Source organism: Monopterus albus, unplaced genomic scaffold (genome assembly GCF_001952655.1).
Source record: "Monopterus albus unplaced genomic scaffold, M_albus_1.0 scaffold20.1, whole genome shotgun sequence".
In the NCBI taxonomy this organism is placed as follows: Eukaryota; Metazoa; Chordata; class Actinopteri; order Synbranchiformes; family Synbranchidae; genus Monopterus; species Monopterus albus.
Genome location: NW_018127900.1, coordinates 3,034,131 through 3,058,486, shown reverse-complemented (window position 1 = coordinate 3,058,486; position 24,356 = coordinate 3,034,131). Strand labels below are relative to the sequence as shown.

The 24,356-nt window shown below is 40.4% G+C and overlaps 3 protein-coding genes across 4 annotated transcripts in view; 2 read left to right on the top strand and 1 right to left on the bottom strand.

Annotated features, from left to right (window-relative positions):
• ikbkb (inhibitor of nuclear factor kappa B kinase subunit beta) overlaps positions 1-12,473 on the top strand; it is an 18,065-nt gene extending 5,592 nt beyond the window's left edge. The window contains exons 4-22 of the mRNA XM_020593967.1: positions 2,154-2,274; positions 3,303-3,372; positions 5,661-5,749; positions 6,464-6,553; positions 6,648-6,772; positions 7,295-7,402; positions 7,487-7,616; positions 7,908-8,102; positions 8,202-8,316; positions 8,697-8,820; positions 9,260-9,411; positions 9,527-9,588; positions 9,677-9,777; positions 9,868-9,917; positions 10,034-10,133; positions 10,802-10,949; positions 11,320-11,417; positions 11,822-11,915; positions 12,063-12,473. Coding sequence (XP_020449623.1) covers positions 2,154-2,274; positions 3,303-3,372; positions 5,661-5,749; positions 6,464-6,553; positions 6,648-6,772; positions 7,295-7,402; positions 7,487-7,616; positions 7,908-8,102; positions 8,202-8,316; positions 8,697-8,820; positions 9,260-9,411; positions 9,527-9,588; positions 9,677-9,777; positions 9,868-9,917; positions 10,034-10,133; positions 10,802-10,949; positions 11,320-11,417; positions 11,822-11,915; positions 12,063-12,122 — 2,032 coding nt within the window. The 3' untranslated portion in view covers positions 12,123-12,473. The remainder of the gene's footprint in view (positions 1-2,153; positions 2,275-3,302; positions 3,373-5,660; positions 5,750-6,463; positions 6,554-6,647; positions 6,773-7,294; positions 7,403-7,486; positions 7,617-7,907; positions 8,103-8,201; positions 8,317-8,696; positions 8,821-9,259; positions 9,412-9,526; positions 9,589-9,676; positions 9,778-9,867; positions 9,918-10,033; positions 10,134-10,801; positions 10,950-11,319; positions 11,418-11,821; positions 11,916-12,062) is intronic.
• Positions 12,474-14,208: 1,735 nt separating this feature from the next.
• vdac3 (voltage-dependent anion channel 3) lies at positions 14,209-22,382 on the bottom strand. Its single transcript, XM_020593948.1, has 11 exons — positions 22,300-22,382; positions 19,287-19,406; positions 17,821-17,892; positions 17,544-17,593; positions 16,546-16,548; positions 15,921-16,073; positions 15,716-15,768; positions 15,397-15,624; positions 15,132-15,282; positions 14,568-14,625; positions 14,209-14,486 (listed from the first exon to the last, which is right to left on the bottom strand). The coding sequence occupies exons 2-11, from the start codon at positions 19,399-19,401 to the stop codon at positions 14,209-14,211; spliced, it is 1,161 nt and encodes a 386-aa protein (XP_020449604.1). The 5' UTR covers positions 19,402-19,406; positions 22,300-22,382.
• Positions 22,383-23,142: 760 nt separating this feature from the next.
• The window catches only part of enkd1 (enkurin domain containing 1), a 4,066-nt gene continuing 2,852 nt past the window's right edge, over positions 23,143-24,356 (top strand). The window contains exons 1-2 of one of the 2 annotated variants that reach the window (XM_020593782.1): positions 23,143-23,237; positions 23,783-23,873. In XM_020593782.1, coding sequence (XP_020449438.1) covers positions 23,154-23,237; positions 23,783-23,873 — 175 coding nt within the window. In that variant the 5' untranslated portion in view covers positions 23,143-23,153. The remainder of the gene's footprint in view (positions 23,238-23,782; positions 23,874-24,356) is intronic. The other variant, XM_020593783.1, reaches the window with a different exon arrangement.

Below are 24,356 nucleotides of genomic sequence, written 5' to 3'. Positions count from 1 at the left end.
CGGAGGAGCTGGAGGAAGTGTCTGGAGAGAGGGAAGTCTGGGCATCTTTGCTTAGACTGCTGCCCCCGTGACCCGGTTCCGGATAAGTAGAGGAAAATGGATGGATGGAAGGAAGAAAAGAAGGGAAGAAAGGAAAAAGATAATATATTGTGTTAGTTCAGCCTGACTTCCTACTCGTGCGCACTCTGCCCTTGCACTCATTGCACAAGTCAGGGGTCTCCCACAGGGACAGGCAGGCAGACGTGTTACTGCTCTGTTTTTATAGCGAAAAAGCTATTGAGTTATAGCAGAGAAGGTACCCAGAGCAGCTTTTGGTCACAAGCGGAGACCATATTTGAGAAAGTTGCAACAAAAAAAAGTCGGATGCCTGATCTGGAGGTGTGTGCCTACATCATGCCAAAAAAATAGGGCATCAGTCATGATCTCAGAGAAGCAACTGTTGCTACACATCAGTCCGGGAAGGGATACAAGTCCATCTCCAAACAATCTGAGACTCACTGTTCTACAGTGAGAAACATTGTTTACAAATGGAGAGCCTTCAAGTCTTCTCAGGAGTGAGCAAATTCCATCCAAGGTCAGATCATTTAGAGATATAAGGGAAAAGCCAAGAGCTACATCATGTCATGTTCATGATGGCACAATTATAAAAAGACAGAACAAGTATGGCGTCCACAAATGGGTGGCTAGGAAAAAGCCCCTTCTCTCCAAAAAGAACATGGCAGCACGACTGAGGTTCACAAAACTGCATCTGAACAAACCACAAAGGTTCTGGAACAGAATCCTTTTGATTTCTGAGACCAAAATGGAGCTGTCTGGTCATCATGCACAGTGCCTTATTTGCTGAAAATCAAACTCATATCCAACTGTCAAGCAGAGTGGTGGAAGGGTGATGATTTGGGCTTGTTTTGCAGCCACAGCACCCGGGAAACTTCCAGCCACTGAGACAACAATGGACTCCACTTTATACCAGAATATTCTTGAGACAGATGTGAGGCCATCTGTCCAGCGGCTTAAGCTGGGCCAAAATTGGGTCATGCAACAGGACAATGATCCCAAGCACATAAGCAAATTTGCATCTAAATGAAATGGCTACAGAAGTCAAAGTGGAGAAGAAAAAGAAATCAAGGCACTGGAATGGTCAAGTCAAAATCCAGACCTCAGCCTCACTGGAATGCTGTGGGAGTGGGCCATAATTTCTCCAAAACAATATGAGAGACTCATAAAGCCCTACTGAAAACATCCACCCATGCATCAATTATTTATAGTGCTTATTCCTGAACAGGGTCGTGGGGGAGCTGGAGCCAATCCCAGCTGACATTGGGCGAGAGGCAGGGTCCACCCTGGACAGATTGCCAGTCTGTCACAGGGCTGACATGTAGACAAACAACCAAACACTCCTACGGGCAATTTAGAGTCACCAGTCAACCTAAGCTGCATGTCTTTGGACTGTGGGAGGAAGGTGGAGTACCCGGAGAGAACCCACGCAGGCACAGGGAGAACATTCCGACTCCTCATAAAAAAGGCCGCAGGTCGGCCAGGGCTTGAACCTGCTGTGAGGTGACGGTGCTAACCGCTGTGCTGCTGTGCTGCCAGAAAATATTTAATTCCAGTTATTGTTATTAAAGGTGATTCTACCTGGTACTGAATGTAGTGCTTTAATTTGGTGTACTTTAATTTTCCTACCTGGTTTCTGTATGACGGTTTACTTTTGGGAATTATTGACTACATATTAAAATCTATATGTTTTTTTTCTTGTGGTTATTTTCTTTGTTTACAGGGGTTGATGAGGACCACGGTTGTTATTTAGCCCCTGAATAATAACAACATAGAACTGAAGGAGCATGTACTTTCTTTTTATCATGACTATGCTACGCATGCAATGCTTCACTTTGATAGGGCCAAAAAGACTGGAAAAGATAGGTATAGGTCGGGATTTGTACATTTTCACAGATTTTCTTTCGTAATTAGTCAGATTGTAAAGGGAAAGTTGACCCTCTTACAACTGACAAAATGTAGCACAAGATGCCTTTTTTATAAGTATAGCATCTAATGTGTCAACCCTAGGCAATGAGTTTTAATATGTACATTCATCTCAGTAATGATAAATATAAGCAGCCTCACTGACTAATATCTGCTGGTTTTTATTCACACAGGTTGAGCCATGTTAATGTGGTTGCAGCCAGAGAGGTTCCTGAGAGAATGCAGAAGCTGGTGGTCACCAATGACCTGCCACTGCTGGCGATGGAATACTGTCAGGGAGGGGATTTGAGAAAGGTAAAAGCCTGTGGTTTGTTGGTGAGTGTGTGTACACATATGTGGTTTAGGAAACTAATCCAGTGTCCTAAACCACATCAAAGTGTTGACCTACAATAAATTGACATGGAGCTGTAACCATGTGTGTTGATAATCCTTGTTGAACCATTTTCATGACTCTTTCTCTCAGCACCAGGCCTGGATATAGTTTGGTTTGTAAAACTTTAGTGCTTTTCTTTTGTGTATCAGTGTCAGAAATGGGCACATCAAAACTGAAATTACAAATGTCAGTATTTTTTTCTGTATTTCATTGGGTTTAAGATAACCACACATGAATATGATAGATTAATTTGTTTGGCCGATCCAAGCGGATTATTTGCAATTCATTCTAGGGGAGAAACCTGCAGCAGTTATAACAAACTGAGGCGATAAAGAGTGTCCAGCCTCTAAAAGAGGAAAATACCAACCATCACAAACCGCAGTGTCATAAAAATTTCAAAGCATCCCAGATGGTCAAAAGCTAAGCATTTGAGCTGGGGGCAGTTGGAGTGGTTAGTGGGGAGAGAGAGGAAAAAACAGTTCCAGCCTCTTTTGTCAAGCCTGCCACAGGTTTCCAGCAGTCCAAAGCTTCATTTATATTGTTTAAAGCTAAACAAATAAAAGTCTTTACAACAAAAGTGTTGATTTGCCAATTTGCAAAACCTGTTTAGTTTGTTAGAATCATTATCAGAAATGCTTCTAAAAATCAGGTCACCAGTAAAAATGCATTGGGGAAAAAAAGTTTGGTTTATTTATGAGGCATAGTAAAATCTTTTTGTTTCTTTGTTTTATGCTTCAGTCTGAGCCTGTTTGTGAGCTCCAATGTATGTCTGAACTGTCTGAACCCTGATAAATACCAGGTACTTAATGAATGGAAAATAGCTGTTTTACAGAGGAGTAGAAGAGCAACGATTTCATGAAACATTAATAAAAAATAAGAGATTAGGGAATGTTTTGCAAAGACTGAGATCTCTTTTCTCCCTAAGTGTCTGTGTTTGTGCTCTCTGCAGTATCTGAACCTCTTGGAGAACTGCTGTGGGATGAGAGAGGGCTCTGTTCTGATTCTGTTACGTGACATTTGTGAGTATCCTGCTCAGTCCCCAACTTCAGTGTGACTATTATGAAATGTTTAATTGCATGCATGTGAGAGTGAGAGAGAGCGATTGAGTGAGCTGGCAGTGTGATTAATTTCCTGTAGTATGGAGGAAATGGTCATGGTGACCAGTACCACGACATCACCTGTGACCCAGAATCATCAACCTATTAGTCACCATGGCAACAACTCACCCTTGGACGGTCTTACGTCAGCAATCAGACACTCAAGCTCTCTTTCACAAACAGTGCATGAAAGCTAACATCAACAGTGCAGTGTATATTTGATGCTGTATAAACAGGTTTGAGAGAGGACATGTGACTTGGGTCACAAATATCTAGAGCGGAATAGAGTAAGACACACAAACACACAAACTCTGTTTTCTGTTACCCACTGATGCATGATTCCTGATACTCAGTGATCTCCTTTAAAATGCTTCACAAGTGAAAGGTAAACACACAGACATGCACATCCACACCCAAAAACTCAGTCTTCCACACATATACATTAGTATAGGTTCCCAAGGTTATGAGTTCTGCTTCATTATACTCATTTCCAGCACACATACTAGTCACCCTTTGACACACAAGTGTAGTGACATAGTTTCAGTTTGACAGACAAAACCTATTACAGTTTAACTTCAGTTACAACATTAATGGCTAAAGAATGTAGCTATATACTAATGTGTGACAAAGGAAACCTCAACCAAAAGTATAAGGTAGTGGGTCACCACGTGGCACTAGAACAGCTTCAGTGCACCTTGGCACTTGATTCTACAAGTCTCTGAACTCCACCGGAGGGATAAACACCAATCTTCCAAAAGATACTCCCTCATTTGGTGTTTTGATGATGTGGTGGAGACACTGTGAAACACCTTGGCCCAAAATCTCCCATAGGCGTTCAGTTGTGTTAAAATCTAGTGACTGTGAAGGCCATAGCATATGGGTCACATCATTATCTTTTTTTAAAAAACAAAAAAAACATGTTTGAACAAAAGACCAAACAACATAATCTCTGGCAAATCAACAAACAATCAAAAGAAAAGACAATACAGAACCCACAGACCAAATGGGAACAGTAATAATCAACACTTTAACTATAAGACAGTAATCAATAATCAAATTAATTCTTAAAAAAAAAAAGAAAAAATAATTGCAGATGACAGATTAAGAGATCACGGGGATAATTTCATCAGCACTGTGAGAGAAGAACTAAAAAATAAAAGGTTCTCAACTGTTCTCCAGGGTGTGTCAGTACACTGTGACATCACTCTTGGGTGTGGTGCAAGAGAGCACACTTTGAGTTCATCCATCAGTGATGCTGGGTTTGGTCAGAGGTCAAATGCATTTTAAAGAAGAAAAAAAAATGGGTGTGGCATTAGAAAGAAGTGAACTTACCAGAGCTCTGTAGCTGCTCCTCATCTCTGCTTGAGGACGGCTGCTCAAAACACTGGCCAGTAACTGTAAGTTGAATTGTATGTGGGTGATGTTGATGCCAGGTTTTGGGTTTTGAAAAAGTTGAAGAATGCATGGAATATAAAAGATGATCTCTCTCATTCTGGTTTTGATAATTTTATTACATTCTCCATCATTAATCCAGAAATGTTATAGGAGGGCAATCCTATTCTGGTGGAGTATTCCCTAAGTTACCTGACTGTAAGTGCCACTGACCTCATCACTGTGCTTAAATCAGTTAACTAAAACACTCCTGTATGACTATGGCGTCCATCTGACAGATGGCTACCCTGTGTATTTGACTGAGTTTCTTTTATTACATAAGAGATTGAAAGAATCCCATCCAGCTAAGTGACAAATGAAAGTAGTAAATGTTTACCTTAGAGCTTGACTGATGCTGGATTTTTGAGGCAGATACTAATATTGATATTTCACTTATTTCTTGATTTAAATAATAGATGCTTCATTTTAGCTATTAAAGAACTGCAGACATTTTACAGTTGAATACAAACAACTTTTAGGTGCTCCCTGCTTGGCAGTACTGGTGTTAAATTACCTCAAACATATTTTGGCATTTTTAATATCAGCCTGTGCATTTGTCTGGCCAATTTTCTAGTTTAACTCTAGTTTAGTTTAGATGCACCAATAAACACCTCCAATGAAAGCAAGCCATGAATCTTTGCCGGTTTTTTAAAGGTAAAAACAGAAATATATTTCCTCTACATATACTGTGCCTCATTAACTCATTTACAATACATACAATGGTAACACTGCATTCCCCTATTCTTCTGACTCTTGTTCCTTCTTCTTTCTCACCACAGCTTCGGCTCTGACCTACCTCCACAACAAGAGGATCATCCACCGAGATTTGAAACCAGAAAACATTGTGCTGCAGCAGGGGGAGAAGAGGGTGAGTTCAAGACCCCACAAACCATCTTGTTATGATGACAATAATAGCCAAACCACAAAAAAGCAGTCGTATAAAAACGTTTTTGCCTCTATGTGGGTTATCTGGTATAAGTACATATTTATGCTCAACAGTTGAGCACAACTTTGCTGTGTGGAATATTTAACATGGGAAATGTAAATTCACAAAACCTTATCCTTGCAGTTATGAGGAATGGCCTTGCTCTTACCTTCCTCTGTGGGCCTCCCTGTATTTTGTGCATTATATTACAAATTATAATGCTTCATCATTCCATAGGACGCAAGGAAATTATGAATCTTATATGAGTGTGGTCAGTTTATGACACTGCTCAGTTTATAGCTCGGTTTTATAGTTTTGCATGAACACTTGTTCGTTTGGTGGTGGTGGTTATTAAGACAGATGTGTTCATGCACAATCGAAAAGCAAAGCATTAAATGTGTATTTTTAGTCATGTCTTAAAGGAATAGTTTGACATTTTGGGTAAAATATATATTCCCTTTCTTGCAGAGAGGTATTTGAAGAGATCATTCTCACATCTTTCTATTAAATATGTAGTATTGATCCACTCATCTAACTCTGCCAGAAATCGAGTAAATGCTTTCCCCACAATGGCAAACAGTTCCTTCAAGTTATCAGTTTGTTTGCTGGATAAAATTTTGCTAATATCTTTTCCTTTGCTCTCACCCTTAACCTCAGTTGATCCACAAGATCATAGATCTTGGCTATGCTAAGGAATTGGACCAGAGCAGCCTTTGCACCTCATTTGTAGGAACACTGCAGTACTTAGTAAGTGATGAAACAGAGGTGAACATGTTTTAGTTTACTCATTGTATTCTAGACTGTAACATCCGAGCCTGGTGGTTTTCCTTCTATCTTTCAGGCTCCGGAGCTCATTGAAAGGCAGAAGTACACGGTCACTGTGGACTACTGGAGCTTCGGGACTTTGGTGTTTGAGTGTATCACAGGATTTCGGCCTTTCTTACCAACCTGGCAGCCTGTTCCCTGGTAGTGGCACCTCTAAAAAATTCTCAGAGGTCACCATTAAAAATGAAGTCATATTTTTTTATTTTATTTTATTTTTTTGCTTTTGCATCTCTCTGACTATCTTTTTCAAAATAACCTCAACAATGATGTTTTTGAATTTTAAACCATGATAAAATCAATTCCAAATTAATATTATTGCTACACAGCTGAATTTACCACACAGGGAATATAAAAACAGGAGTTATCAAAGTACAGAATTGCAGGATATGTGGGCTGTGCCAGTGTAAATACCCCTTGGGGCCTTGCTAGTATGATAAATGAAAGATATGAGACTCCAGGGGGCTCTGTGGTAGGTACATAGAGGAAAATCATGTTCCATTATTGTAGAAGTTCAGGTTCAGTTCCAGTCACGTACACAGAGAAGAATGCACCACGATAAAAGCATAAAATGAGAAGAAAAACAAAGAGGCAGTGATATGAAACTCGAAACCTAACTTCTTAGGGCTATCTCTCATACATATAAACCATCTGTATCCTTGTCAGGCACAATAAACTGAGGCTGAAGCATGATGATGACATTGTCGTCTATGAGGACCTCTTAGGGGAGGTCCGCTACTCTAAACATCTGCCCCAGCCTAACAACCTCAACAGGTGATTTTATCTCTGACAGACTCACACATACATTGCTAATCTACGACTCTTCTAATCTCAGTCTAACATGTTAACTGTTGACAGTCTTTTATTAGAGAAGCTGGAGAGGTGGCTGCAGCTGATGTTAAAGTGGTCCCCTCAGGAGAGAGGCAAAGACCATAACACTACACCCAGTGACTGCTTCTCCCAGCTTGAGATCATACTGCAGCTCAAGGTTAATTTATTCATTCGCTGATTCTTTCACTCTGTCCCGTTTCCCCGGTGCTGGTTTTGTTCTTTTGTTAAATGGTACTCAGAAATCACTGTTCTGATGGTAACAGAACTTATAGCAAGGTTACATCTTTGAATCTGTGGTCCAGCTTTAAACAAATTACCTCTTGGACTGATGGTAAGGCTGTAATTAAAGGCACCCATTCTATCATTTAAAGATTGTGCTTTTTTGTTTTTTTGTTTAGGTTAACACATTTACTTGTTCTGTTTCCATGTGCTTTGTCTTTTCCCTCAGCTGGTTCATGTCCTGAACATGAGGTCTGCAATGATCCTGACGTATGCCGTCTCAGACGGTGAGACTGTTGCCGACCTGCAGCTGAGAATAGAGAAAGACACCAACATCCCCGCAGCCAATCAGGAGCTGTTGCTGGAGGCGGGATTAGCCTTGGAGCCTAATGGCCTGGCCATGCAGTGTGCCATAGATTACACAGTAAAATCTGACATAAATGCTGTACACACAATGCCTTCAGAATATTCAAAAACACTGTGTGAAAGTGAGTCTTAGTATTATTATTACCTGCGTTTGTAGGAGATAGATGGGCGACGGACAGATTTGCCTCTGGTCTTCCTGTTTGATCGCTCCTCTTGCAGCTATGAGCCCCAGTTTTCTCCTCGCACTCTCCCTGAAAACATCCGTTTTGTCCGTAAGTACAAAGTTTATCTCAACTGAGAATTAAAATATGCAATATGTCTTTTCTATATTTTGTGATTTATACATCTATTTCAGGTGAATGTGCCTTAATGATTTGAACACTTTAGCCAAAAATGGAAATCAAAGTAAATATTTCATTGTGCTAAGCAACCAAGATGTGTCAGGGTTCCTGTGCTAGATTTCTAGTGAAAGTTTTGCATAGTGTTTTTGACAAGTTAAGCAACATGAACTCTTACGGTGAAACAAAATGTATGATTCAAGGTTAAGATTACTTAAGGTGTAATGTATGCTTTAGATCACCTTCTTTGCTTTAGTCTGACTGTGAGTTTCTGTCTCTTATCTGATTTTTTTTTCTCTCTTTCTCTCTCACAGAAACGGACCCTAAGCACGTTCTGGCCTACAGCCCTCTGAGGAGGACCTGCGGCCAGGCGTGGCACACCATCCGCTCCCTGAAAGAAGACTGGCAAAGACTGCAGCAGGGACAGAAAGCTGCCATGTAGGGCATACACACATTAGCTCCCACACACAACATATACTGTATATTTTCACACATTTGCATAGATCTAGGCTGAAAAACTATGGTGACTAGGCTTTTGCCATAACTGCCCCTAATTTGTGGAGTAGTCTTCCATTTGATCTTCGTTCTGTCCCTTATGTCACTGCCTTCTGCTTGCTCCTAAAAACCTATCTATTTATGCAGGTGTTCACTACCAGTACTGACTAGGGTTTTTCTGTTTTTGTTGTATGCGATATTTATCTTTATTCATTTATGTTGTTTGATTTTATTTAATGCTGTTTATTTGTTTCATTTAGTTCCTTCGCTTTTATTGTACATTTTCTTTTATAAAGCACTTTGTAACTGTGGTTTAGAAAAGTGTTATACAAATAAATGTTTGCTTTTTTACCTTAAAATTTCTTTACCTCTTTTCCTTCAGCATGAGCCTCCTAAGACACAACTCTTCACTGTCCAAACAGAAAAATGAGATGGTGTCCATGCACCAGAGGCTCATGGCCAAGCTGGATTTCTTCACCACCAGCCTTCACATAGACATGGACAAATACCAGGAGCAGACAGCCACTGGCATTGGTACTATGTCACAGAAACATGTTGTTAGATAGCCAAGAGACCACAACTGGCAAAACCTGCCCTTTAATCCTACTAACTCAACAACTGACTGAATTTTTTCCTTCACATTTTCTAGCGTCAGAGAAACTCCTGGGTGTGTGGAGGGAGATGGAGCAAACTGCTGTCAGCTGTGGTCAGGTAGAGTGGAGTGTGTTTCTATGTTTGTGTGTGTGGAAGGAGTATTCACGTGTTTCAGAAAGACTAAAGCTCATGTGTGGCTGTCCAGGCCAAGGTGAGTGAACTAGAGGAAGAGATGATGCAGCTGCAGCAAGACATAGTGGATGTGCAGAGGCAGCCATGGAGGAGTGGAGAGGCCCTGGACACACTGTAAGTCTGCACCAAACTTAACTGTAAAAACAACATAAACAACTGCTTTGTGATCTTGGATCCAGCACTGTTCCTCTCTTTGATCCTTAGTGAAGGAAAAGCCATGGAGCTGTTCCGCAAACTCAGAGAGAAACACAGAGGTTTGGATTTTTCATGCATCTGTTCACTTTTTACTTAACAGTCGTCATGGTGTCTCCCTGTGACAATAAACCTCCTTTTTATGTTCTTCTGACTTTCCTTTTCCTTTCCCTCTCAGACCAGAGGTGTCCAGGGGACAGTCAGGAAGTGGTGCGTCTGGTGCTTCAGGCTGTGCAGTTCTATGAGAGGAAGCTCAAAGACTTTTATACACACCTCAGGTATTTGCTCAGCTTTATGTAATCCCAAAACCCTCCCTGGCTGCTGAGCTGGGCCACAGACCATTATTTAGGGGCTCTGCAGACCTACACAGGTGTTTGAGGTGTAACTTAGGTCACAAAAAAGCTACTGTAAAGGTGAAACAGGCCATTTTTCTCAACAAACATTTTGACATCTTAAAGCAGATAAGGCAAAAGCATAAATACTAAACACTGGTGACTTATTAACATTTATAGCTGTAATCTGATGGCTAAGTGCAAGGTGGCAAATCGAATTAAGGGCATTTATAACTGGACATTTGATAACTTATTTTAAAGTGTAAAAATGATAACTAATGAATATACATATTTAATTTTACATTATGCATTCATATCTGTGGTTATAAATGCTTTAAAGTTATTAATGATTTATTAGTAGCTCTCTTATAAAAGTTAGGGGTGGTCAAATAATCCATTGCAGAAGACAGTACTGTTTACAATATGGTGGCCAAAGAAGCATTTAATTTATGTATCGAAACAGCTTATTAGTTATTCAAAACAATGGCTGATTCATCAAACATATCTGTACTGCATACTGTAATATATTAAAAGAAAATATACAGTGACAGCACAGAGGGGTGTTGTTAATTTTCCTCCTCCGTATTGGACTGTTATTTGTGTCTATTATGCAGTAAGACGGCCATGTGCCGTCAGCGGGTGATGGAGCTGCTGCCGAAGGTGGAGGGCGTGGTCCAGAGGATGGCTGAGAGCGAACAAGTCCTGATGAGTCTGCAGGAGAAACGACAGAGGGAACTGTGGAACCTGCTCAAAGTCGCCTGTGTGAGGACACATGAACTATTCACAGACACAAAACACCCTCCCATTTCTACTAGTGCCTGTTAATTGCATATAATTACAGTACATATTATGATCTGATAAGCTACAAATAATAATGGCAGAATTTCAGCAAGTGTGCAGATGTTGACAAGTTTAACTTTGGTGAAATTTACCTGATTCTCAAGCACCACTTACAGGACATTTGTCAGCTTCAACACTTCATTATAAATATCAGGTCAACTTTAAAATAGTCTAGATAACAAATGCCTAAAGCTCAGTTAATAAAATAAGAATTTGTTTAATATCTTCTCCAATAAGCAGGTGCTGCATATTGTATTAACTAACAGAAATTGCTTCATCTTGCCTTGAGTAGAGTAAAGTTCGCAGCCCAGTCAGTGGGAGTCCTGATGGATTACAAACCCCCTCATCAGTGCCACCTCTTCTGACCCCCAGACACAGCTTACAGCAGCTGTGAGTGCACTTACAGTATCACAAACACATACACACATTTGAGTTTAAAGAACCTTTTACCGGTACCTTCAGGGACTGACTCATCTTCTGTAAATCTTATTAAGGAATACAGAAAATAATCTAGACTTTACATTTCACTCACCTACACACATATTAGCAAACTTGTATTCAAATTCAATTTTATTTGATTACATAAATTAAGACAAAGTTGTTAGTTTTAATTGCATGGAAATAATCTCCCTACGATCTCACTGCTCTGTACTGTATTTGCTTTCACACTTCACACCATTGTCCTGTTTTCTTTAAAACAGCATCACTGAATCTTTCAAAGGGCACAAATACATTTTCTGATACTGACTGAAGCCATTAGTAACATGTATGAATCACATTGGGTGTGTCTGCAGTGACGAGTCCCTCGTGGAAGAGAGCAGGACATTTGAGAGTCGACTCCAGAGTTTGCTACACGACACCATCCAGGAGTCAGAGAGTAGTATGGGGGTACATACTGTGCATGCTCACACTTCCTCACCCCAGCTCTTACGCAAGCAGCTGATTTGCGTGGATTATGACCGTTTCCATGTTTTTCTTTGAATTACATATGGTGACTGTTAAAAAGAAAAACACCGCCCTTTGTTTTTGTTCTAGATGCTGAGGGAGTGGACGTGGCTGCGTGGAGGCCAGAACTTCTCCAGTGACCTCTCCTAAACTGGGTTTAATTCTTTGATTACATGTGGTACAGTACTGCCTCTGTGTGGCTGGGATGTCAAACTACAAGGGGGTATAGCTGTTCTGACAATGTGTGTAATAGCTGCTGCTACATTTTTTCATCCATCCATCCATTTTCTAAACCGCTTAGTCCCAATCGGGGTCACGGGGGGCTGGAGCCAATCCCAGCCAGCTGCGGACGAAAGGCGGGGTACACCCTGGACAGGTCGCCAGCCCATTGCAGGGCCAACGCACATATGAACAACCACTCGCACACACAGGCAATTTAGAGACACCAATCAACCTATGCTGCTGGTTTTTGGACTGTGGGAGGAAGCTGGAGCACCCGGAGAGAACCCATGCAAGCACGGGGAGAACATGCAAACTCCACACAGAAAGGCCCAGAACCTGCTTGCTGTGAGGCAACAGCGCTAACCACCCCGCCACCGTGCTGCCCTTCATGAGATTAGGAAATACATAAACCTACTCACTGCCAATATTTTGAGTACTGTGGCCAGGTCTAACTCAAATTATGATTTATATAAGAGCAATTTAGTAGAAAATGTTATTTATTTACATATCAGTAACAGCACAGACCAACCATTCAGCTACAAAGCGGTATATAAAAGCACTATTTATAAAATTCCATTTAGATCATTCCTACAGTCTTACAGTATGAAGGGAGGCCTGCAGAGTGCTTTAAACTGGATCTCTCCTGAAATAACTAAAGAATTAATGAATGCTGATGTGTTTCAAAGCAGAAATATTTAGGCCTTTGGTTTGAAGCTATATTTCACTGACATTTGTCTCACCATGTTTGCTGGACTTCTATCAAAAAAAATTACTAATTGTATTTTAATACTGTACATAAATAACGAGTTTTAAAAAATGGTTGTAAGTGTTCTAAAGAATGTCTGCATTATGCACATTTTCATGTTTTATGTTTCACAGTGGGCAGTTTTTTAATGCAAATTTTATTGTAGCAAGACAATCATTGGATGACAGTAAGCTATAATATCTGGATCCTGAATGACTCTATGAATGTGATTTACTTTTTCTTTTCTTTTTTTTTTTTTAACATCCACTGATAATTATATGAATGGTAGACACACCTGTACATTATAGTGCAGTCCAGAATCTGTGTACATATGCTCTGCTGTTAAGAGAATAATGTCAGAATAACAACGTTAGACATTCCCATGATGTTATTCAAACAAAACTGAGTCTTTAACATGAGTACATCCTTTCCATGTGACGTTTTCTTTGATTCATTTCCATTGTTCTGGGAATGAGGGCACGTTCTCTTTCTTCACTGTCATGTCAACCAAAATAAAAAATATATATCTATAGTGTTTTATATTCTTTATTCCATTAAATCAGTAAAATCAGTTTAACTGTTGACTAACATTCTTATACAAAGCACAGCACAGATAAAGTGAAATGGTAAAGACTGAATGGGTACAGGACAGCAAATGAGACAAAGAGGTGATACAGAGTTCAAAACTGCCATTGGCCCTACCAAACATGAGACAAGTAGACATTTAGGCAACTGAAGATTCACAGTGTGTTACTGTGTTACTGAGGTCGACTGGTGGAATCACAGTGAGTCCACTCAGTCTGAGAAGGATCAGCCGCTCTGTCTTCTCTCCAGCCTTTATTGCATCTGTTTACAGTCAATGTACTTGTCAGTGTGATAATGAGCACCTCCCTCTAGTCTTAAAACCATGCAACAAAACCACAATATACCAAAACAAGTGTCTTCTAATTATCTTGTTAATGTCTAAAAACCAGAGTATATTTGAACAAAATTAGTTGCCACACAGTCAAAATAAGAAGTGCTTTAAATCTGATTTCTGAAAGAAACAGATGCCTGAGAGACAAACGCTCTACTGAAAGTGCACTTTGTCTGGTCACACTAGTGATGAGCAGCACTCCTGATGGAGAACGGGTTTTGCATGAATTGTCCACTGACAAGCCTGTTCTTATGTTGTATTCTGATAATACTGTATATGCTCAAAGGCTGGCTGTAAGAACTGTAAATAATGTAATTTTAAAAATAACCAACAATAAATGAGGCTTGAGTTCTTCAAAACGTACAGTGCTGGAGGTCTTGGAGGCTGCTTGGGGTTTCAGGGTTAAGGCCAAAGAATGTGTGTATCTGCACATATGTGTGTAGAGGGAAGGTGTGTTTACATGGTGCTGAATGGACCTTTGTAGTGTCACAGCTGGGCTCTGCATTCATGTCCTGCATTGCTTTCTTCTCGCATTTCTTGTCGGTCCTCCTCTCAAAACCCATACCAACTTTGTGTCCACCACCATTCACATTCTTCCCGTCAATCAAAGCTGAGAGGGTGAGCTTCGCTCCTGCAGGGAAGCATATCAGATTATGCACAATGTAACCATGCTATGCTTTACAAAAATAATTTAAAAAGACAGTTAACTAACCTGGCCTGAGGGTTTGTGTGTATCCAACTCCAACAAGACAGGCGTTGTTTACTTTGGCCTGTGAGGAGAAACAAACCAACATGGATGACATAATGAGAGATAAGATGATCATGAAAACAGCATTAGGAGAGTAGACAGATGGAAACTGGGATACACTTAAATAATCTATATCATATACTGTATATGGATGCATCAGCCTCAGGTCAATAACAGCAGAGAAGTTAGATGATGGCTTCAAAAGCATTTCTGGTTGTTATGCAGAGTGAGTGGGGGTTTAGAGAGCTTTTTATTAACCACTTTAGCCCTAAGGCTCTAGGGATGCCAGTGTTCCCCTGTTGGGATGTTGGTTTACCACTCTGGTCTATAGTGAAGTATCTCAACAACCATGTGATGGATGGCCATAAATGTTTGTACAGACAGTAAGGGAACAAATCTTACAGACTTAGTGATCCTCTGACTTTTCATTTAGCAACAGCAGCAGGTTGGCAGTCATTGTCACTGTTAACCCTTGTGATGAGGATTTTGAATCATTTTAAATCTGGATGTTTTGAAGTCAGTTCTTACAGACAGGGAGGCATCCTTATCCAGCTGGTATTTGGCTCCAATTCCAAAGCGCGTGTTGTTGCTGCCAGCTGTCCAGGCCAGGTGGACTGCTGTCTCTAAGTTGCTGTTCACCTTTTGGTAAATGGAGCCACCAAACTCTGTTCCATCGTTACTGAAATACAACAGCAAATCAGCAGCAGAGTCCATTAGTCTGAACATTGTTTCATACTTTTTTCTCTCATTGCATTGAATGTGTCACTTCCGTTTTCTGCCTAGCTTCACTCACACATTGGTATGAAGCTGGAAGTCACCGGCCTTGTATCCAAGGGCAAAGTTGTTCTGGGTTAGTTTAGATTTGGCAGTGTCAAAAGCCAACTGGTAGCCAGCCAGCCAGCCCTCATAACCCAGCACAGCGGCTGCGTGGACGGTGGGACCATCCATGTCGAAGGCCAGGTCACAGCCCACGTTAATGTAGTCACGCTTGTAACCCGTCTTCAGTTTGGCACTCTTCTTGCTACAGAAAGAAGGACAAGGAGGTGATGCAGTTTATTGTCAATTTATTGAAGACAATGAAAACTACTTAGCATGAGCAGGGTTGCTCTTACCCGGTGTTGGGCACAAATGACGCATCCAGACCAAGCTTCAGGCCCTTAGCCAGCTACAGACAACCAACCATACAGCAGATAAATACTATGAGCTAATATTTTATCTGAAGGTGAAGGTCTGAACATTTTTAAATAAGCAAGGAAAATCCTGTCATATTTTCTTAAAGTGCTTAAAATGACTAAAATCCTGTTTGTCTGACTCTACCTGGTCCTCCATGGTGAGTTCTGTGGTGAGAGTGTTATCTGAGTTCCATTTCTGGTTGAAGCTGATGCCCAGGTCAGTCAGTTTGTACTTGGTCTCCAAGTGGCCTCCTGATTTCCCTGTGTCTGTGTTGCTGGAGCCGGAGGTGGCAAACTCCTGCAGGGCACAAAGGGATCGAGTAATGAGGGGGGAGATGGAAATGGAAAATGAGGTGGGACGGGGAGCAGACAGGCAAATGCCACCTTAGAACCCAGGTACTAAACTAAAGGCATACAGCTTGTGAAAGCATTCAGACAGAGAGAAAGAGAAACAAAAAAGATATGGGAAATGAGCATCACTTCTCTGCTTTTCCTCTGCTGCAAAAGCTACATTTTTAAGATGGAAAAATGAGTTGAGAAGGAAAACTGAAAACATGGCAGGACTGTGAGGGAGAGCCTGGTTGTGTGTGTATTTGAGGATCGGTTACTTTACGGCTGCAGCTGTTGGGATAGTGGTGTCACTCGGACGAGCTACTGCTGCAAAGAAACACTTGGCAAAAAGCCCGTACACAAACACATAACTGGCATGACTTGCTTACCCTTCAGTGCACCTGTGTTTAATCATTACATATGCACACACACTCTCTTACCATCTGACAGGAATGTCCAAAGAAGAGGCAGAAAAAAAAGAAAAGAGAGAAAGTTAGGAAGAACCATACAGAGTTTACATGTGGCAATTTATCCACTCACTGGGAAAACAAAAGGCGGTGCAACAGAAAGCGGAAATCTGTGCGTGGCAACACAGAGTAAATACATTTACAATGTTTTTCTAATAAGCATTGTGGCATGTGGGAAACTGTATGCAACTGCTCATTATGGTTTTACCATGGCAAAAGGTTTATAACAACACAGACATAGCATGTCTGGAGCTAACCAGAATGGAGGAGGGTGACGACATCTCCACTGACTATAAGGATCATGGGAACCATGAATAGTTCCAAACATTAGGAGCATGGAGTTTCACTGACTTGGCTGCTATCTTCTAAAGTAAGAGGTTGAAATCAATACCAATAATTATACTTGTGACATTTTAAGTTGGCGACGTGTCAAAACATGTTTTACAACCTTTTCGCTATCTCTCTCAAATACTGTGTGACTTCAGTAGATTAGCTAACTATCTAAATTAGCAGAGCCATACAACAGCAGAACACAGAAGTGGTTTGCAAGGCTGTTCAAGTCATTAAAAGTAGTAATGTGCTGATAAATCCACTGTTCCCTACAGAAAACAATGGCTCTCAACTGGCCGTTTGGAACTATTTGAAGCTACATGAGACACATGACCCACTGATGTTTTGACCCCTCAGTGCCGCAGCTCTTCTATCTTAAGGGATTTGGCGTTAACCAAACATTCAGTACAATGGAGCACTCTGATCCCATCATGACATACCATGTCTGAGAGACAAGAGCAAGAAGTACCTCTGCTGGGCAAACACTGCTGACTCCATATGTTAGACTGAGTACATGGCAGGCAGCAAACACACTGTAACATGAAGTCTGTGGGTCATCCATTTGATCTACATCTCATAGAGAGAGGCCTGACCATGACATTTAAACACATCAGGCTCACAGAGACAACAGTGATACTTACAACACCACTCTGCGACTTGGTCTTAATGTCCAGCTTCAAAGCTCCAAAGCCTGGGAACAAAGGAAGGATGGAAAATAACTTACATCCTTGTATTGCACAGCATGGCTGTAAAACAGCTGCAGCAAAAATAAACAGCCTGCATTTAAAGTCACACAGCAAACAGAATAATCTCTGCTATCAGTCCTGCTTCAGCATCACTTCATCCAAAACAGTTCAAATAAAACTGCACTATTGTAGCAATAATATACATGTATGTTAGGAGAATTCGTGTAGTTACCGTAGCCCTTGCAGAAGATGTCTTTGGCAGATTTCCCCAAGTCAGAGTATGCGGGAGGGACAGCCATTGTGCCTAAGAAAACATATGCACATACTGTAATCTTTTTACTTTTTTTTTGTACACAATATAACATACATTTCACTGCATTAACCTGACTACATAGTTAAGGGGATATTTAGTAATGCACCTCCAGAAAGTTGAAGGGCTTAGAGTTGTCAACAGTGGTATGTACATATCGTGAGTTTTAGGTTAAGCTCCAAAAGTACTATACCCTGTATTTTCCATGGTGCAACTCAACAGCATCTTTCATTAGACCCTACCTGCCACATCTGTACGTTTTCTGATTTGTTACTTACATTTTCTGTTAAAAAAAAAACAACATTCTGAGACATCATACTAACATAGCTAGTCAGAACAAATGCTTCAAATAAATACAAGCGGAATACGTCTTGTGAATACATTGAACTCTGCACCTTAGTGGAAGCTGGGAAACAACTCAGACAACACTTTCAAAAGCAAAAGCACATGTAAAGAGCTGTATTCCCTTACACACACACACACACACAGTCAAAAACAGTGCTTTTTACCAAATATGTGTGCACAATCAGTTTACCTATTTGCCTTAGTTAGGAAACCTTTGCCATCTGGAGGGGGGCCTGTCAGGGTGCTGGTGATATCCAGCTTCCCTCCTCCCCCTCCATCTTCTATGTGAACCCTATTGATTGCCTGGCAGCAGTCCATTAGCAAGCATCTGAGGTTGTTAAGCTAATGATTCTCTAGGAGAGAGGTCTTTTAAAATATTTGCAGGAACAAATATTTTAAAAGACCACACATCCAACCAAGAACTTTTTGCTGCAAGAGTCAGTGCTGTATTTTGACATCCCTGTTTTGCTAAGCTTGTGAAGAGAAAGAGATATAACATGTATGTGTAAAGAAATCCAATGCAGTAGAGCTAACATAAGCAGTAGCAGGTTTGGTTAGTCAGCAACTACAAGTCCTGCACCCCAGTGTTTCAGACAATCATCAGGGTTCCCTTGGTCAGTGTGTGTGTGCACACTCTTTGTGTGTGTGAAGACAGTTTTGACAAGGTGTCTTTGCAGGAGCATTAGAGAATATCCTGCATTCCCTTATGAGCTAGGTTTTAATGTGTTAATTTTTGATGTGTTATTTTTTAATGTTGCATGTGGAAATGTTCTAATTTGTTAACAGAAGGGTGTGTGTTGTGTTTTACTGCTGTCTACTTCCTGCTACCCGTGCTTTGGGAAATGCAGGTTCTATCGACTAAAGCATCCATGACAAAGCCAGCACAGACTGTCAGTGAAATCCAGCACATTGAAACTGACAAAGGGTAAAGATGACAGCTGCTCAGATTTATCATCTTCGTCTCTAAGATGAGTGTAGCCAAAGTAAAATCCAGGGACCCCGATGATTCGTCATATGTCTCTCTACAACACACACCCACTCACCATGTCCTTTGGGTTCGGGGTGGTGACATGTCGCACAGTGGCCTTTGTTCTCTGCCTGCTTGCCTTTTCCTGTCTTGTCCTGCTCCACCACACTGCCCACTCTTTTCTCTGCCATACTCTCTTCAGACAAGAAAAGTACAAGGAGGGACAAAAGAACAGTAGTCCTGCACTGTTTTGACAGTTATGAGGGTTTATCTGAGAGTGGCTGTGAACATTAGAATGTACATGCTGTCAGAGAACTGTTCACCTATGGGATTACATTGTACAGTATATGCATAGGCCAGGGGATGATGAATGCATGTACTTTGTGTGCAGCACTTGAGCATGATAAGGCCTGTGTACTCCCCTTGTATGGCACTGATAGTTGGCATTGTTTTCAGACAAAGAAGAGCAGTTAGGTGAAGGGCATGAAATGATGATCTGGTGAAATATAGAATCCTCTGTGCCCCTTATACAAGAGCACAGAACACAGCGGATCATACGGACAGAAACCTGTCCACAAGTGTTACAGCGTGTTAAAGTGACTATGATGCAAGCTGATGTCACAACGTCATTCACCTCTTGCACATCACCTACATAAGGAGAGTCCTATATGTACATCAGTCTCTGTCCAAATTTGTCTTATTCCCATTCTGAGGTAGTACTGTCCTTTTAAGTCCCCAAATACTTGGTTTTAAATTACAAGGATGTCTTTATAACATTGTTACTTATTTAATAATAATTATTTAAGTCAGAGGTGAAGTCCAATACATTTTTTTTACCACTTGGGCTCAGCGGAAACAAAAACACCGATATATCCCCGCATTTTAAGATGATATGGTGGACTTATTAGCCAGCACTTGTCAGCAACACTGAGTCATGCTTCTGAAAAATCTAAGTCCAATATTAACTCTCTATTAGCTCTGTTTTGTTCTCTACCAACCCTTAAGGAAAACAGCTGGCTCTTCAGCTGATAAATGCTTCTGTGTTCCCCAGCAAGTCAATAAATATCTGTCGTGTGGTGCTGAGCAGATAGTTGCCAACCCGACAGCTAAACAATGATGCATTGTTGTTATAAAATTATCAGTTATAGCTGCTTTAGGCATTAACCTCAAAACCCCAGGGAATCTGCTTCATTAGGACTGTGTGGGTGTGGCTTGATTATAAATGACTGACAATACTAAAAACATAACCTCACAACTGTCAGTAGTATCCAATTCAAATGTTGTACCCCCCTCACCTCCTTCACCACAAGGTCCATTTTGACACTTTCCCTCCTAGTCATCATCCCTCAGTCTCAACATTAGGCTCTAAATTTAGCCCAAGTGAACCTGACACTACAACATGTGGTTGGGTTTCAACGTGGGTACTCCTCCAGATTGAGGCTATTTAAACCCCTATAAAAATTGATGTAATTGTCTGTGTTGTACTTCCACACTGTGTTCATATACACTCACACTCCTGCCACTTAACACTTTCATTATCTGCAACCAGATGAGACTCTTGACTGGGCTCAAAGGTCGAAGTAACACCCATAAACAACAGAAGTAAAACAGCAACCACTCAAACAACAAGATGGTGGTTGTGGGTGTCAATAATCAAACAGACAAATAGTATTTTTAGAATACTCTATTTGAGGAAGAAGACTGGCTTTCAACTGGGCTAATGAAGAACACAGTTTTATATCTATGAAATGTCAGAAATAACAGTAAACTGATGTAGCAATTAATGTATCACACTTAAAAATTGTTTTAGAAGAAAATCAACTTCTTGAAGTTATAAAGCCAACGCTTTAGATATTTTAACCATGGCTAATTTCAGCAGCAGGGTTGCCCTTTATCCAATAGTTAAAAAACAAATAATTTAACAGTTTAATATGAGCATGGTAGATACAGGCAATAGACCCCTTGCTAATGAACAAATACCAAACAGAAAAACTATGAAATTTTGTAAACAGGCAGTTACCCAACACAGATATCATGAAGCCAAGACAAGTGCGTTTGGCCCATGTCGGGAGGAGTATGTGGCTGCGAGATAAGGTCAAGCACAGTTAAGTTACACAAAGTCAATTTATAGCATGAATGTAAAGTGCAGGGTGTAGAGATGTATGTATGTGCTTCACAGTATAATCCAGTCACTTCCAGTGGACTTCAGGGTGTATAAAGGTAACAGACTACAGATACAGTGTGTACCAGCTCCTATTTACCAGTGAGCTTGAGCCATGTGCTTATTGCATCACCTTGTGTTATTACTAATGTGTTTTTCTGGCACTTGATTAACAGGCCTGATTTCAGAACTTTGGAGAGCGACATTCTTAAAAATATAAATATATGACAAGCATACAATTTCCAACTAATCTCAGTTTTAACAGTAAAATAACAGGTTTCATTTTCACCTATGCCTCCGAGCTGGTTTTAATGATGAATTTGCCTAATATATACTGGGTCACTACCACGGTGGTATTACTGTAAACATATGCGCCATTAAATCAGGTCCTCCTGTAGTACAAGTGTACAGTATAAGTATTTTTATTTGCCAGATGCGTCCACCTCTGCTTTCCATTGTCCGCGCGTCTGGAGGCATATGTAGACCTATCAAGACTATTGAGTGCTTGGCCACTAACATTGCAACAATTACATTTTTAAAACACAATCTTTATGTTTAAGGAGGCATAATGCAGAGTAGATGTTGCATCACAGTGGAAACATACCATTTCAAGTATTGGACCCTTTTGTAGCCATGACTGGTTAAAAACAGCCTACACTGTGGCCACTAAACGTGTATTTGGGGAGACTGTGTTTGAGACAGGTTGCAGTTATGAATCTCAGTGAACCAATGGGACTTGCAGGCCCAAACTGGTACTGAAACCCTGGCATACTCGCCTTTTTCTACACTCCTTGTGCACGCCTGTGCGACTCATATCTCACTGAGACTCAAATGACTGTTCACAACAGCGAAATCGTGGTGCAGTTCAACCAATGTAAGACAATAACTTTTTAAAGTAACACACAGCTCACAGTCAGCCATTTCTTACCTTTATTTATGTCGCGGAGCGTCCAATTTTCTCAGCTATGTTCGATACAACGGGACTCTGTGAAGGAGAAAGGAGAGACGAACTGGGCAAGCGCAAGTCAGACCTCCGGCCGAGGGCGGGGCCGTTGTGCGTTTGACACAGGAAAAAAAACAGTAATCTATTCTGCACCTATTGTTTTACATATGTGCATTGTATAGCCTACAGTTTTTTTTTGGTGCTCAGTATGTGTATGGCAAAAGGTATAGGCACGCCTGTGTACGACAAAGATACCTGTGATATTCATGGAAAAATATTTTATATATGTATTATAGTAGCTATTAATCTATCCAGAAATCATAGGATTATGCCTGCTACCCCGATGTCATCTACATATTTCATAAAATGTCACTGAGCTGTGGTTTAAAAAAACCCTTTCAAATCTACAATTGTGTCTATAAACTGAAGAAGCACAGAAAGGTGTGAAATATGCTTACAAATGGTCACGTTTTAATTTAGGTTAGGTTTTGTAAAGATTTGGGCCATATTTGGAGCTTGGGTGTGGCGACTGACTTGGGTTAGACAACCTGAAAGGCAATATTCAGGAAGGAAAACACACAGAAATAATGTGAGTTGTGTGTTAAGCCTGATTTTTATTCATATCATTATTGTAAGCAACCATTTTATGGCAGGTCTCCAAACTGATTCGCCATAACTTGAACCAAACGTGATTAACAGCACACTGTTGTGTTGTTAGTAGTCTACCGCTCCGTGCATGACTTATTTCTGATAAACTACCAACTGCTTAAAAGATTTGGATGAATTTTGGGAGGAGTCCTTCTATTACGTGCGTTTCCGTTTGCGGCTGCGCCGTTACCATGGTAACGATTATTGTACCGGGCCTCGGCGTCATAGGGGTGCATGAACTAAATCCTCAACAGATAAACAAGTCGAAATTACAGGTAAACGAATTAACTTGATTATTTTATGCAACTCAACCAATTGCAGTTGCTTAGTCGACGCAAGCTATTGCAAATATCTTTCGTCAAACGCTATTTGTGTTTAGTTTCGTCGACAGAGCCTTGGTTGGTTACTTAACGCTAGCTAACTTTATAAGCTACCCTAATAATTTACTTAAATTATTAGGGTAGCTACACTGGTAGGTATCTAGCTAACGGTAGCAAGCAGTGTATTAGTTACTGGACGGAAAGGAATTTCATTGTTGTGTTCACAAGAATGAATAATTCATTCATTCATTCATTTTCACGTACTTGGTTTATAAACCTAAATATCATTATTACTATATTTTGTCAGAAAAGTGGTATACATGCGTGCAGTTATTACACCACCTACAGGCCTAAGAAAATCAGTGGTTAATGGTGGTAATTGCCATGAAGTAATACCAACCAATAGTCAAATTATCAATGTGAAAAATCCATGTTTCTGTTTGACAGCATTTCTCAGCTGATACTGTACTGCTTTGTTTGTTTGTTTTTACATTTTGCAGCTTCAGATGTGTGAGGGGCCTTCGTCAATATCCGGGCCAATCCCCCCAGACCCTTCTCTGTTTCCTCAATACTACAAACGACCAGCTTCAGGTTAGATAACCACAGGACTCTAATATATTAAAATCTCCCCTGAAGCCAGATGTTTTGTGTGAGTGTGTGGGTAAATTAAATATCTACAGTACAAACATAAGATAACTGTCTAATTTATTCTTTAGTTAGATATCACAGCAACAAGATTTGATTTTTTTGCAAAAAAGCTTTAGAGTCCACTGATTTCCATGAGTGGTTCAATAAATTAGGCTGTTGATTTGATTTGATTTGATTTGATTTATTCTTTCAAGCATGTAAAGACAGTTGATATGTCAACACACATCATTTTACACATATCCAACAAATGCTAATCCAATATCAATTTGCTTATACCTAGTACATGCTTGAATGGAGTAGGAAGAAGTCAGACTTATCCAGTCCTACCCCATGACATCATCTTACCATCATTGGTTTGCAAGCAATAAATGATTCACTTCTATTCTCTTCTACACCACACAAGTAATATATTAAAGAATTATTACA

What these genes read in the sequence shown, in the direction of transcription:
- vdac3 (XM_020593948.1), bottom strand. Translation starts at nt 19,401, where the DNA reads ATGGCAGAGAAAAGAGTGGGCAGTGTGGTGGAGCAGGACAAGACAGGA. An exon ending in CCCCGAACCCAAAGGACATG is followed by an intron (nt 17,893 to 19,286) that starts GTGAGTGGGTGT and finishes ATGTTTTCTTAG; the next exon opens with GCACAATGGCTGTCCCTCCC. An exon ending in ATAAGGATGCCTCCCTGTCT is followed by an intron (nt 14,626 to 15,131) that starts GTAAGAACTGAC and finishes TTCTCCTCACAG; the next exon opens with GCCAAAGTAAACAACGCCTG.